General features: G+C 40.4%; 2 protein-coding genes across 3 annotated transcripts in view; both read left to right on the top strand.

Moving 5' to 3' along the window:
- LOC145499578 (uncharacterized) overlaps positions 1-13,843 on the top strand; it is a 22,259-nt gene extending 8,416 nt beyond the window's left edge. The window contains exons 4-8 of one of the 2 annotated variants that reach the window (XM_081479108.1): positions 3,762-4,136; positions 4,560-4,877; positions 11,931-12,155; positions 12,266-12,874; positions 13,472-13,843. In XM_081479108.1, coding sequence (XP_081335234.1) covers positions 3,762-4,136; positions 4,560-4,877; positions 11,931-12,155; positions 12,266-12,874; positions 13,472-13,539 — 1,595 coding nt within the window. In that variant the 3' untranslated portion in view covers positions 13,540-13,843. Of the gene's footprint in view, positions 1-3,761; positions 4,137-4,559; positions 4,878-11,927; positions 12,156-12,265; positions 12,875-13,471 lie in introns of both variants that reach the window. The other variant, XM_081479107.1, reaches the window with a different exon arrangement.
- The window catches only part of LOC145499581 (uncharacterized), a 32,862-nt gene that overhangs the window by 7,132 nt on the left and 10,712 nt on the right, over positions 1-15,018 (top strand). The gene's annotated exons all lie outside the window — the stretch shown is intronic.

Genomic DNA, 15,018 nt, shown 5'->3' with positions numbered 1-15,018 from the left:
GTCTTTCCAAGATTGCGGACATATAAAGTAGTCTGCGTCGAGACGAGTGGTCCATACTCCAGGAACTTATCTCGGTTTCCGTAGAAAGTATTTGTACTCCCCCTGGATGGGATGCTGGTCTATCACAGGGTTGATCCCCCCGGCATTAAATTCCCCAGTATTCATCTTATACATGTGGGTGGAAAGGGGCACCGTGAGAGAAAGTTTTTTTGCCACTATAAATGGTGGTGAACTATTTTACGACCTTTTACTGTTATTTATAAAATAACTGAGATATGATATACGCACGCTCTGCAGCTGCTTGGTCAATAGAGTTGTTAAACCTATGTTCTATTGTACCGGTAAACCACGGTTCCCGATCTATGGCAGCTCTACATGGGAACTAGAGAACTCGGAACTCTCGCGATAACAAATCAGTGTAATAAACAGTTTTGGCTTTCACTGCCACAGATATCAATAATGCGAATATCTTTTCATTCGACACATACATGGAAATTTGCAAAGAAAAACAGGACCAGAAGTTGGTCGTCATATAAAGCTTTATCTTTTTTTTTTCACGGCAAAATGTTACGCCGACTCCAGTTACGCTTGAGATTGAAATTAAGGAAGTTTTAAACCCCTTTTTTGGTCCTTTCCACGGTCTGTGGAGGACGAAGTCAGCTGGGCTTGACTGATCAACTTGAGTTGTCGAAAAAGAAGGGAAAAGATTTCTTTCTATCAGAAAATTTGAGTTTAAACTCAATGCATACATGGCTGATGCATAACACGATAAATAAATTTGGTTTCCATAAGCTAAGCTTTAAAGTAATAGTTTTCATTTAGCAAAGTACAGAGAAACACGGACTTCATAGCGTTCAGCATACGTAAATAAATTCTGATTAAATTTCGGAAGCAGCGTTGCTGTAACTAACCTTTATTCCATTCGCAAAACTTTGGCAAGTTATCGTTAAACACCGCTTTGAATCACTTCGTCAAGCACACGAAGTTTGTACTGCTTGCACACTTTTCGTACAGCTTTTTACTTTCGTGATGACCGATTCCACCTACGAATCCCTGCATTTCCCCGTCGAAATAATTTTGAGTCAATTAATATACCTTTTGCCTTTCACCGATAACCTTTTCCTTTCCTTTCTTAAAACTTTCTTAGCGTGAAATGTTTTCGTCGCTTTGCTCTGCGGATTACATGTCCGGCGCGGAGTTTGTGCTTTCATTCTTTCAGTCGCTGTGATTAGTTTGTCGCGTCATCTCATGAATTTGATGAGAATACACAACTTGATCGCGAAAGTACACTAAATGTTCCTCTTATTGACAGACTTTTTCCATAGTTATTCCATAAAAGTGATAGACCACTCTTTCTATGGGGGTTCACCGGCGTAATAAACCACTTGGAATGTTGGGAGAACACTCGAAAAGCTTGTAAATCACTCGCCTAACGGCTCGTGATTAACAAGCTTTTCTCTTGTTCTCCCAACATCCCGCGTGGTTTATTGCGCCAGTAAACCGACAGATAGAGTGGTCTATCGCTTAAATAAACAATAGCCTCCATTTTTGGCGCGAAAATATGCTCGGATATTTGTCCTTGGACATTATCTGTTCTGAGAAGAGAACAGTTTTCCGAGAGCGTAGCTCGAGAAAAACAGTGAGCTTCGAGGAACAGATAATGTCCAAGGACAAATATCCCAGCATATTTTCAAAGTCAAATGGAGGCTATTGTATTTATTATCCTTCGAATATTTTTCGCAACACGCGCAGTTTTGAAAATTGCGGAATATATGACAATAGCCATCAAGCAGTGTAATATTGCATTGCGCGGGCAAAATTGAATCGGTACATGCCTTAGCTTTCTGTATTTTCAACAAGTGTTACATACTCTAGGTTCATTGCTAGCAGAAGAATCCAACACTGCCTCTTAGACTTTGATAGATTAGGCTACCATAATTTTTGGCATAATTCGTCAACACGAACATACTTTTCATCAATTTTCCGAAAAAAGCAGTGCTAGCATAATTTGCACTTTTGGCCAGTTTTGTAGCACATAATTGTCATTTATTGATCATGCAACCAATTGTTGTGGTCCGAGATCAGTGTTGCAGGCAAATTTAAGTAAGAAAATCACTTTTTTTGTCTGACAGTTACGCGGTTTCAGTGGTTTTGCTTTCCACATTCATCTCTCACTGCAAATCATTTGCAAGACAGTGATAGACGGGGAATTTATAATGAATTATGCACTAATAATTTTCTAGTTGTAAATAGGGTAAATGTGTTTTCCATTTTCTTGTATGTTGCCTAGTTATTGAAGTGTTCTTACCAAATTTAAAGTAAAAGGTAAAAGTATAATTTCTGCATTTTTTGCTAAACTGAGAATAATTTACAAAAACTAGCACAATCATTAGCATAATTTTAGAAATATACGACCACTGCTAGCAGCATGTTATGCTACTTTTGCGAGCTCAATCTATTTAAGCCTGCTGCCTCTTCGCCCTAAGAAATCACATCCACAATTTTTTACTCTAATCCCCCCATTCAGACCCCGTTCAGGTCGATCCACCTCAAAAGAAACACACTAAAGGCTTAGCAGCCAAGCCTTCGTGTTCGCCCGGATTGCACGTCCTGCAACAGCGGCCATGAGTTCTAATCGCGGTATGGTAAGGGCTTGGAGTGGTGGAACACGTGATTTTGATGCCACAAGGCAGCAAGTTACAGTTCCATCCTTGTAAATGTGTCTAACGTAACAGGCTGCACCATATGCTTCTTGGGATGAGTCCACAAAAGTGTGCATGATCATCTCCTCAGCAGTAGTGGGACTTTTCAAACTTCGCGGAACTTTAAGGCTCGACAGTGCTGACAGTTCATCGAACTATTGTGTGGCCTTCTTTGACAGGTTTTCACCGACTAGCTGATCCCAGTCCACACCACTTGCCCAAATTTCTTGAAGCAGGACCTTAGCTCGGATGGTGTACGGCGTTAAGAGGCCAAGAGGGTCAAACAATGTTGCTATCGTCTTTAAGAAGTTTCGTTTCGTTTGGTCACGTTCCTCAGCACGCCGGTTGACTTAAAATTAAACACATCTTCCACGGGGCACCAAAGAACTCCCAGGGTTTTGACTGGAAGCAGTTCGCCACGATCAAGATCAACTTCGGTGGCACAATCTGAAGATGGAATGTTCCGCAATACTTCCGGTTCATTTGACAACCACTTCCTGGCATACATGCCACCAGAGCCCCAGAGCTCTGACAACTGGTTGTATAGTTTAACTGCGGTTCTCACATTAGGCACTGAATCCATGCTGTCATCCAAGACAAGAAAAACCTCGTGCTCACTAAACAAACTGCGCATGCGCGCTCTACGATTACATCAGAATACTTGGGAAAAGCGATTACATAATAAAATCTATGGAACATTTGTGAAGGAAAGTAGTATAACTGTAAGGATCTCTGTAGTATTTGTACTAACTACCATTACCATATGTGGTGCAAAAAAAAAAAAAAAAGAAAAAAAAAAAAAGTGTAATAGTGTTACTCTATTCCGATATTAACTTTTTAGCTCTCACTAGATTTGATAAAGCAAGTATTTATCCCTGGATCCTTAAAGTCGTCAGCCTTCAAAACTATGTTAATTAAAGCACCCAGAATAGCCATGTCTTGTTCAAAAGAGGGAGTCCACAATAGCGTATGCTAAACTTGGTCAAAGCCTACAATAGCTAAGCCGAAAGATAAAACGGAACAACTAATTCTAAATAAACTTATCATTTTGCTTTTCAGACAAACAAACCTGTTCACGTGACCATACTCTCCTGTTTGTGGCCTTTGACTTGCAAGAGACCCAGCCTAGATGCTCTGGGAACTGCTCGTGCTCAGGTGCATTATGTGGCAGTGGTTATTTTGTCCAAAACTTGACTGAGATTCTCAGCAGCACTGGCGCAGGTTTCCAAGGAGCTTTCATTTTAGAAACGGTGCTCAATTATGACAACACTCCCAATTCTCAAGGGCTCCCCGCGGCTTTCAACGTCGGGTTTCCAAAACAGCACCAACAACTGTCACAAAATCAATTCAGAGGAGACTTCTTAGCTGTGATTGGTCGAGCACAGGATGATGCACAGCTCGTCAGCGGGATTACCAATGCTGTCAAAAAGAACGGTTAGTTCACGTTTGTGACCGGACAGGACTGAAAAGGGGCACGGGGAGAGGGGATGAAGATCCTGCACTGATAAGTTTGTTTCGGGCCTTCTTGGAATTTTGTTCCGTCTTTACTCTTCTGTAGTGGATCCAGAGCTTCTCAAGACGGGATGAGAAAGGGAAGGGGTGTGAGGTGGGGGTGGTTGCGGCGGGGAAGTGAAATTGTTTCCTGTATTCTTGCTCAATGAGAATGGGGGGATGGGCGGATTTTTATTTTACCATCCTGGCTCATGTATTCTAGGCCTTAAGGCGTGTGGTCCGGTCTATAGAGCTTTCCCCCGAAGCCCCACTAAACTTACATATTGTTACTTCTGACTAACTTTATCTAAAGATTATACTGCGGTGTGGATTGAATTTCAAATTCTTATGGCTTGTTCTTAACAGAAACCTTCAAATCGCTCACTTTTACGCTAAAATATGGAGGCAGACCAAATGCCTGGAACCAACGCGACAAGAAAGCTGTTTACTATTTCTTTCGCGCAGACCATTATCGTTTCTGGAATGCCGAGCCCTCGTTACCAGCTGTCGTTCTTACCGATACTGCGGATTTCCGGGGATATATGCAACAGTGTCACCATATGGATTGTGACGACATCAGTCGTGTGACCTCAGCGATGATGACATTTTTGAGGCAAACAGCTGACAGCTTGGTGGAAGTGGCCACAGACATGACAAATGAGAAATGTGACATGAAGAAAACCGGTAAAGTTATATGACCTTTTTCTTCAAGCCGGAAGCCATAGTTAAGATATTCTGGTATATTAAGACGTTCCGTAAAAACATGTTAATAACAATATAGGTCGAGATTTGCAAAATATCTGTTGACTTACCATATAATAATAATAGGGTGTCGCGACAAAAGAACGCGAGAAATTAATCACCATTGTTTTAAAGAGTTAAAATTTAAATTTCATTATTAAAGAAAGTCAAAAAATTATTTCGATAACTTTAAAACATATTTAGTGTCCTAGGTCAATACTGGGATGGAAAAAGGTATTATTAGGAGAATTGTAGACTAATATAGCTTAATATAATTACTCAAGTGATTCTAGAAATTCTCGCGCTCTAACTGGTCGAGAGTGGCGTCATATTCCGCTATAATCACCTCCGACTAATTTTCAAAATGGCCGCCACGGGCTTTGTCGATGTCTCTCAAGAAGAAATAAATGTAATGAAAGAAACATCAAATATGCAACAAAGTTCGGCCGGCGTGACACTTTTTAAAGGTAAGATGTGAAAATTAATGAACAATGATTTAGATAAACATATACAGGCAAAAACTAACGATAGATAAATCCGACGTTTCGGCGACATCTTGGCGCCATTGTCAAGGGAAACTAATTAAATATGCGATTTCAAGAGTAACTAAGAGTTCAGAGTTTCTAATTTGCACAAGTTAGACAAAGACTTTAGCGCGAACTGAGTCTGATTGTACATTTAAACACGGTCGTAATTGTTTAATGAGTAACATCTCATTAATGAGACAATCAAACTTGTTGTGGCATTTTTTCAACACGCTAAAACAATTGTGAAGGTCATCCGGAATCCAGATCTACGACAGAAAACACTACTCGGGTCTGCTAATATCGTGAAGACACAGTTGAAAGATCTCAGTGTGAAGCTGCAGACCAGTGTTCAACCGGTGTTTACGAGCCGCAAGATTGCCCAGGAGTTCCCGACAAGCGAACCTAAGCCTCAGCTCATTGATCAACAGTGCGTTGTGTATAACTTCAAGTGTGACCAGTGCGATGCTGGTTATGTCGGTTACACCCGTGGCCATCTGTTCGTACGCGTTGATGGACATAGAAGCAAGACTCGTCAGTACGCAATCACTATGATAATAGACACGCAGGCAGGATTCCGGATGACCTTCACAATTGTTTTAGCGTGTTGAAAAAATGCCACAACAAGTTTGATTGTCTCATTAATGAGATGTTACTCATTAAACAATTACGACCGTGTTTAAATGTACAATCAGACTCAGTTCGCGCTAAAGTCTTTGTCTAACTTATGCAAATTAGAAACTCTGAACTCTTAGTTACTCTTGAAATCGCATATTTAATTAGTTTCCCTTGACAATGGCGCCAAGATGTCGCCGAAACGTCGGATTTATCTATCGTTAGTTTTTGCCTGTATATGATGTGAAAATTGCGCTAAATATGACAAAGAAACCTTTTAAATTCACTTGAAAATGTCGCTTATGTCGATATGCACGAGCAAATCAAAACAACTATTAAATTTTCGCAGCACTTTATTTCTTTACTTTATTTATCTAACAGAATGGTTTCATCAACAAACCGAATTTACCACTGACTTTGAGACAATTTTAGCCTCCTTTTTGGCTTTTTCTTAGAGGCAGAACGTTTTAAAATGTGCGAAAAACACTTGTTGTTTTGCCCATGTGATGTATTAAACTATGTGATTTGTGCGCGTAGTTGGTCATTGACGCTTGACAATGACAAATAATTAGCTCTTATTAACCGAGCAGGAGGTCTGTATGGGAGAATCTTGACCGAAGTCGTGAGTACAGACCGAACGCAATGTGGTCTGTACACACGACCGAGGTCAAGATTCTGCCATACAGAACGACTTAGCTCGGTTAATAAGATGTTTTTTGTATTGCAAAGAAGACAACTTTAATTCGTTTAATGTAACTGGTTTGCTTACAAACGGAGACGAGCTTAACTTAAACCTGAGGAAATTTGCTCGTCCTCTTCACTTCTTTTTTTGTCATCGGGCTTTTTGGCACTTCCATAAATGATTGAGAAGAAAATAAAAGAAAACAGTGAACATTTTTGTATTTTAGTTTGCTACAATTTCAACGCAAAATGAAATCGGTCTAAATGCCGGTCTAGATGGGAAAATCTAGACCGCGGTCAATATCGATTTCAGCCAATCGAATTCATGAATTCGGTAGTTCCTTGTGAGACACAGCCATGTAATAAATATATCTTATTAAATGTTTTGGTGTATTGCACCGCTGTATATTTTTACGAGTTGTGTCGTATTTTGACAACGAGTAAAAATATAAAGCGATACTACATGAGGGATTTATTAACCAACTGCTGTAGTCAATAAATTTATTAGTGAAAGAGGGGGAGTGTCACAGTTTTGCGTGCGCGCGTCGACCTGTCCGGCAAACAGGTTTTCTACTGTACAATAACTGTACAATATCGCTGTTTAGTGTAATTTCCAGAGGTGAATATAGGAATTGGAAATTCTGATTGGTCGAAAAGCTCATCATATGATGCTATATTCACCCTGCTAGAGCTTGGTTACTAAGCTCACCACCTTTGCCATCTCGATAAGTAAACATGACGGACAGTTGCTAAACGAAGTTTTCATTTATTCGAAATACATTACTCCAAGTCCAGGACATTTGAAAGGATGGAGGATTTTCAGAATGACTGCTGTTTCCCTTGGACCAAGAACTCGCATTCCAGGAACTCGTAAAGAACTCGTAAAGAACTCATAAAGAACTCGTAAACGCAGTGGTTGCGTCGATCACCAGCAGGTCAGATCGATTGACCGAAATCCTACATAAGGGATAGCTCAGCCTCACAGAAACGTGCTTGTTCGGACATTCTTAGTCGTCCGTTTCTTTCAAGAGACGCTTCTGATGTCAATAGAGACTCTAAGAACGATGCATACTTTTGTTAGTGTGCATACGTTCTGGGCATCACGCAAGGCATGGTTTAAGGTTACCGTATACCTTTAGGGGTGTCTCGCGTGCAAGCGATGTAGTGCGTGCAGTTCAAACGGTAGATACCTAGACCCTTAATCAAATCAAAGCTTATAGAGCTGGCTATCAAACTATACCAAGAATTTTGAAATAAAATAAATTGTCGAAATTTTAACGACCAGTAAATGCGAGCGCCCGAATCACTTTTTGAAAGCTACAAGTCAAAGCGAATTTTGTTTTTCGCCAATTTAATTTTTTCCTCGGTTTCAGGGCCCAAAGCGCTAAAAAAGCGTGTCTGCGTTTTGCCATATTCCATTGCAGTAAGAAGTTACGGAAAAGTTTCGAAATAGGATTAAAAAAATGTGGAGCGATCATACAAAAATCGCTCTCGAAGAAAAAATATTTCGAAATTAACAATTCGCAGACACTTTGTTGTAGTTTGTATGTTAAACTAGCTAATTTCCAAATTTGAGGGCAATTGAACAAATTCCCTCTGAGTTATAACTCTTCAATGTGTCTGCTTCAAGAGAAAAAATTTATTCGAGAAAACAGCGCTAAGAAAAATCTTCTGCTTCGCAAACAAACTCCGCCCACAAACGCTTTCAACTGGGTTCTCAGATAACTGAGCCAATCAGTGTTGGGAAAGTTTACTACCGTTAACCTCTTGCTGAACTTAACGCGTGAATCTACAAAAAACCCTTGTGTTTCGAAATGCACTCAAGGTGCCGAACGCGGAGAGATGATTTTCCTGTGGCTCGGTTTTTCTTGAAGCTGGTCTGGCAAAATGTGGAAGACGAAAAAGGATACGGACGCCAGGAAACAAACTAAAGCGGCTGGGCGAAGAAAATAAACAAAAGAAAGCGCAGCGATTCGTCGATATCGGATTCATCGGAGTCTCTGTCAATATCCCTGTTATTGCTGTCAAGTTCCCATATTTTTACAGAACCTTTCTTTTCTCTTGCGTCGAACTTTTTGCCCGCTTTTAATATACGATAGCGCTTCATCCACGTGGCGAATTCTCGCTTCTTCACTCATTGATGTATTTTCCTTTATTCTCCGTTGTTTCCGATTTTTCTAACTGGTCCATGTTTTTAACGTGGCATATGGCATACCACGTTTCGCGTAATCAAATTCGGTTGTTATGTAATAGTATATGCCATATGTCACGTTACGCTGAACGTTCGCATAAAAGTAAAAAAAAAAAAAGAAAAAAAAAAAGATAACTCCTCGTGTTGAGAGCTTGGGTCGCCTGTGGGTGTAAATACTTTTCCTCACTTTGTTATTCCAGAAATTTTAAATGGTCAAAAGAACATGATATACTCCTAGCCAGAGAGATGTTGACAGTTGAACCCTACAAATTTAAGAGCAGGAGCCGCGAGAGTGGGCAGGCGTGGGAACTTATTGCATCAAACCTGAATGCTGTTCATGCACCACGTTTCCGAGTATCACAGAAGTGTGTTAGAGAGCGAACAAGGATTTTGCTGAAAAACTATATATTAAAAATAAGAGAAAAGGAAAAGGCGTCTGGAGTTGAAGTTCCAGAACTTTCAGAACTTGATGTTGCTGTAGAGAAAATAGCCGAGAAAGAACAAGCAGCACAAGTAGAGTTAGATCTTGAGGAATCAGCTAAAAAGAGTGAATTACAAGACAAGGCAAATGCTGAAGAAATGCGCCTTCAAGTTATGGAAAAACTTGGAGAGAGTAAGAAGTGCAGGGAAGCTTCTGGGCTGACAGCTACTGGTCAGAAACAAAAGAAAGCAAGACGTAGTGGATCAGAGACACTTGAGTTCATGAGAGAAAAACTGGAAAAAGACATGAAGATGAAGAAAGAAGAGAGGGCAGAAAGGCGATCTGAGCAGCAGAAAATTACAGAACAGATGCAACTGCAAGAGCAGATGCGACGTCAGCAGATTCAAGACAAGTTAACAGCTTTTATGCAAGGAGAGCTGATACAATGTACATTTTCCCTACACTACTTAAGCCGACCTTAAGGTTTTTTTTTAAATCAAGAAGCTTAAAGTAATTATGTCATTAAATAGCCATTCAACAGATGTTCTAACTTCACTCATACACTTGTTAAACTGCTGCGTTTGAGGAGTTAAGTGGGCATTCCTGAATGGACCCTGCGAAAGCCCCCTTAGTGGGAATGCAGGGTCCCCATAGATGCACAGAGGCTGCCCAGCTGGCGAGATTGCATTCTGTTGCAGTTCCCTCAAGAGACCAGACTCTGTCAACGTACTTGCATCATGTTTTTTTTGCTTCTTCACCATGGTGATCAACATGGACGACCAAATGTTTTTATTTAACAGATTAACACTTTTCCTCAATGGGAGAGAAGGAGCACTGAGTGTGTTGATAGACCCATAGATCATTGACATTCAAGTACTGGGGAAGTAGTCAGAAAACAATATTTATCCGTGGGGTTCTGGGGGTCGGTTTAGAAATCGGTCTTACAGTGCCGTCTGTGAATCCGAAGCAGTTGTCTAAGGCTGCTCCTTTTGCCGAAACTGCACCTGTGTACATCTGCAGCGTAGCGGGGTTCAGAATATCGTTATTCCAGATAGTTATCTTGTGATGGTGAGTATTGTATATGTAGCCTATAACCTCGTTGGTAATCATGCCCAGGACAGGAACTGGTCTGCCGAAACGATGAATAAGATCTGAGTATCTACAAGGGTAAGCAAGCCTTTTAAGAAGTATGCAAAGTCCTTCCGTTCCAGTGAAAACCGATCTCTGATTGCACTTTATTAGAGGAGGGATCTCTAACACCTCTTCTAATCGCAGAATGTGTCGCTTCTCGAAACGAAGTTCGGCAATACACTCGGCTTCGTCCATATCGTCGAGGTTGAACCGGTCGTATGCATCATAGGGAAAGTCAAGATTTTCTGAAGTGTTAAGCTCATTTAAGACCACAAATTCCATGTCATCCAACCATTCTTCACAGTACCCGAACAGTAAAGTTTCTCGGGTAGCCCTAAGAGACGCCATACTTAAAAGGAGAAGCTAAGACCACAGTGGAATAAATAGTGTCGTCTTCAAGTTTGCTTAGCGTTGTTTTTCCCGCCAAAAGACGTCGACCTCGACCCAGTCTCCAGCGCACGCAGCAAGCGTCCACTGCGCCGTCGTCGTGAGTTGCTTTAAGTCTCTAATACCACCTGTAGTAGCTACATGGCCGGTGGCGAAGTGCATTTAAGTTTTGCGGCTTCAAGCCAAACGCACTCAGTTCAACCAATTAAGCTTATGCCAAACTGTCAATCTAGCAATTGTACAATTCATTTCAACGCTTACAAAGAAGCTTATCGAACTTTCCTTTCATGTCTTTTACAAATTTTGAAACTCAAATGGCAAGATTTTGTAATTTCTAGCCAGCTTCGTTTGATTTATTGTATATTTTCATTGGGAGAAAATAAAAGCCATTCAACTTGTAAACGTTCGCGTGATTGTTTAGACTGTTTTGGTGCCATTTTTTTGTTTCATCAATGAAAAGAGGGAGAGTGTGACAGTTTTGCGTACGCACGCCGACCTGTAGGGCAAACAGGTTTTCTACTGCACAAATAACTGTACAATATCGCTATATATTTGTACTGTTATTTGGACGGTATTCACTGCAGTTGGATAATAAACAGCGATACTACACACCAAAACATCTAATATGATGTGTATAGTCCCCTCGACTTCGTCTCGGGGAATATTCACCGATATTCACTTCGCCGTCGGCGAATAATTGTTAATTACTACTAAGTCTGCCGGCTCTTCTGGTACCACCAAGTTACAAGACAAGGTGCGAAGGGGTCTTGACAAGAGATCTGGAGAATTTCACTTCCTTGGCCATATGTTTTTTACGATTAACATTTGTTACGGCTAACAGTTAAAATTTCCAGTTTTTACTCCTAACTGCTCAATTTGTGGTCTGTTTTACGGCTAACGGTTAATCCCATTGAGACCTTCAATTGGCAAAGTTCTCCAAGAATCAGCATCGAGCCACTGTAAGTGATCAGCTGAAGGCAAGCTGAGATCAACGGCGTTAGTTAATAATAATTAATATCTTTTTTCATATTGTTTGAATTAAGCAGATTGCGGAATTCAGCAGCTAACAACTGCAGAAGGAGAAATTACGACACCGCACTACAACACAGAGTACCGTAACAAACTGGTTTGCGAGTGGATTATTTCAGTAAACGCAGAACAGAAAGATCTCAGGCTCAAGTTCATGGCGTTTGAATTGGAAGAGAGTGTTGACTGTACTGCAGACTATGTTGTTATACGGGATGGGAAAGACAAATCAGCGCCGTTGATTGGTAAGAAGGGATTAAAACAAACAAACAAACAAACAAACAAAAGTTTTCAAGTTTAATTTTGAATTTCTTAGTTTGAAGATTTTCAATGTTCCACTATGATTGTTTATCAGGAAAGTATTGTGGGAAGACTTTACCAGTGCCCGTAAATGCCTCAGCCCAGTCCCTGTATATCATGTTTCACACGGACGAGCTGGACGCCTTCAAAGGTTTCAAAGCAGAGTGGAGTTCAACTTATAATGGTACCAAGAGGTCAACAGGACCACCTACCATCAAAGCAGAGTGGAGTCCAACTTATAATGGTACCAAGAGGTCAACAGGACCACCTACCATTAAAGCAGAGTGGAGTCCAACTTATAATGGCACCAAGAGGTCATCAGGACCACCTACCATCAAAGCAGAGTGGAGTCCAACTTATAATGGCACCGAGAGGTCAACAGGACCACCTACCATCAAAGCAGAGTGGAGTCCAACTTATAATGGCACCAAGAGGTCAACAGGACCACCTACCATCAAAGCAGAGTGGAGTCCAACTTATAATGGCACCAAGAGGTCAACCGAACTACCCACCATTAAAGCAGAGTGGAGTCTAACTTATAATGGCACCAAGAGGTCAACCAAACTGCCTACCATCAAAGCAGAGAGGAGTCCAACTTATAGTGGCACAAAGACGTCACCAGGACCTACACAAGGACCACCTACCATCAAGAGTGCTGCACATGGTAAGCTTGTTGCTTTGTGAAAAATTGTGATGTAACTGATTTCGTGGCTAAAGCTAAGCTGAAAAGGTCAAAAACTGGAATCAAACAAGGTAAAGAGTTGGAGGGGATCGAGTTTAACTCCTGACACCAAGAGCGCTACCCTTCATTAGAATAGTTTTGAAAAAAAAGACTTATGAAGTTGTTTCTTCTTTTTCTAAAAAACTGATGAAATCACTGAACGTAGAGTTCAATTTTGTTATTGGAAAAAGGCGAAAAGTAAAGGTACTTGTTGTAACAGAATGTGACCTAATACATGTAGTACATAAGTAATAATTAAAGAACTCCCGGATCTTCTTCCTTCGGGTCTAACGCAACTGACTCGTGTTCTGAGTTTGATCTTTTAAATCTTTAAATCCCACCCCATCATGACAGAAGAAATGAATTCAACATTTGTCAACAAGCGTTATCATATAAACACACGAGGAGGGAAGTAATGGTGGAGAGAAAACCTGGCCACAAAAGAATTAACTTACAGCAAACTCAAAGTATTTTTAATAAATTCCGAGGTTGCAGGCCCTGCATTAACTCACATTTATATTGTTTTTGTTGACATGACAGATCACCATCCAGTAATATGGCAGCTGATTGGATTTCTTGTACTGACATCATTGGCGTTCGGCCTGTAAGCCTTGGAAGCCACGTTTTGCTTTTTTGTGTATCATATTAGTTCAACAAGATGAAAGCGGAGACAGATGTGAGATTTTAACCTCAGCGAGGAACGTTAACAAAAGGAAATAAGTTATTAACACTATATAATCCTGGACCTCAAGACATAGCTATTTTCGTGTTCAGGGTAAAGCCTGCCAATTGCTTAATTTTTTGTTTATCGATAAAGCAATCAGTACAATCTAAGGAACTCTGAATTTGTTGTACCCCCTCTAACACAGTAAGGTATGAAAAGTATCCTTATTGATGTGTCCCTGCACATCAATATAAATATTTTAAGGAAAACGACCAATTTTTTAAGTTTGCAAGACATGTTTCGACAGAGCTTCTGTCATCTTCAGTTGAATGAATGATTACAAAGCAAGTTGAATAATAAGTAGGCAAAAATGCTAATTAAGACAAATAGTAACAACAAGAACGTGAAAAGGTGTAAGTTAAAAGGATAATTTTAGATTTACATGGTGTAATTGCTGATTGAGGGAAGGTAGTTCTTTTTGAATATGAATAGCCTCCTTTATCTTGAGTTGAAAGCTGGTAGTGGCGTGATCTAAAATATGAAAGCAGTCTATTGAACACAATGAGCGACAACGTTCAGAATTCTGAAGATGTTTGAAGATGTGAGAGGCCCTATCAATGGCTAAGTGCTCACGTACGCGTGTGGAAAAATGTCGGGAGGTTTCGCCGACATAACAGGCATTACAGCCCGCACATGTAAACTTATAAACCACACGTGAACGAAGCCCGCCGGGGATAGGGTCTTTCACACCAAAAAGGTTACCTATCTTGAAGGAAGAAAAAACTAATTTGATGTCTAAATCATTGCAATAGCGCTTGACTAAGTGTCGAATCTTCTTCTGAGTGATGACAGAAAAATGGCCTATGTATGGCAGCTTAAAGTAAAACGTGGGCGAGGTGGTAAGGGGGTAGCCCCGGGGACAATGATTGCTATGGGTCCCAGTGATGTAACGGTTAACCACTTTTTCAATTAAATGGGCAGGGAAAAGGTTCTTTTTGAGAATTTCAGTAAGCTTGGTTATATCCTCGTGTAACCCCAACCAAGTGTTGTTGATCTTGTAGGCCCTGTCAACAAGAGTCCTAATGAGACCTACTTTGTATGAGTACGAGGTGAAGCTAAAATAATTAGTTAATAACCCAGTAAAGGTTTTCTTACGGTAAACCCTAGTTAGGAAGGAATTAGTGTCACTATTATCAATAAGAACATCTAGAAAGGGTAATTTGCGATTAAGTTCTTTTTCCATAGTAAACCTTATGTTGGGGTGCCTAGAGTTAATGTAGTCAAAAAAACTATGGTTGGAAAATTTTCAATGCTCTAAAATTTTATTTTATCGTAGGTATGTTGACGACACTTTTTGTTTATTTCACTCGGAGCACGATGCTGTTATATTTTTTGACTACATTAACTCTAGGCACCCCAACAT

Source organism: Orbicella franksi, chromosome 10, assembly GCF_964199315.1.
Source record: "Orbicella franksi chromosome 10, jaOrbFran1.1, whole genome shotgun sequence".
In the NCBI taxonomy this organism is placed as follows: domain Eukaryota; kingdom Metazoa; phylum Cnidaria; class Anthozoa; order Scleractinia; family Merulinidae; genus Orbicella; species Orbicella franksi.
Note: the sequence above shows the minus strand (reverse complement) of the source record. Positions and strands in the feature narration are given on the sequence as shown.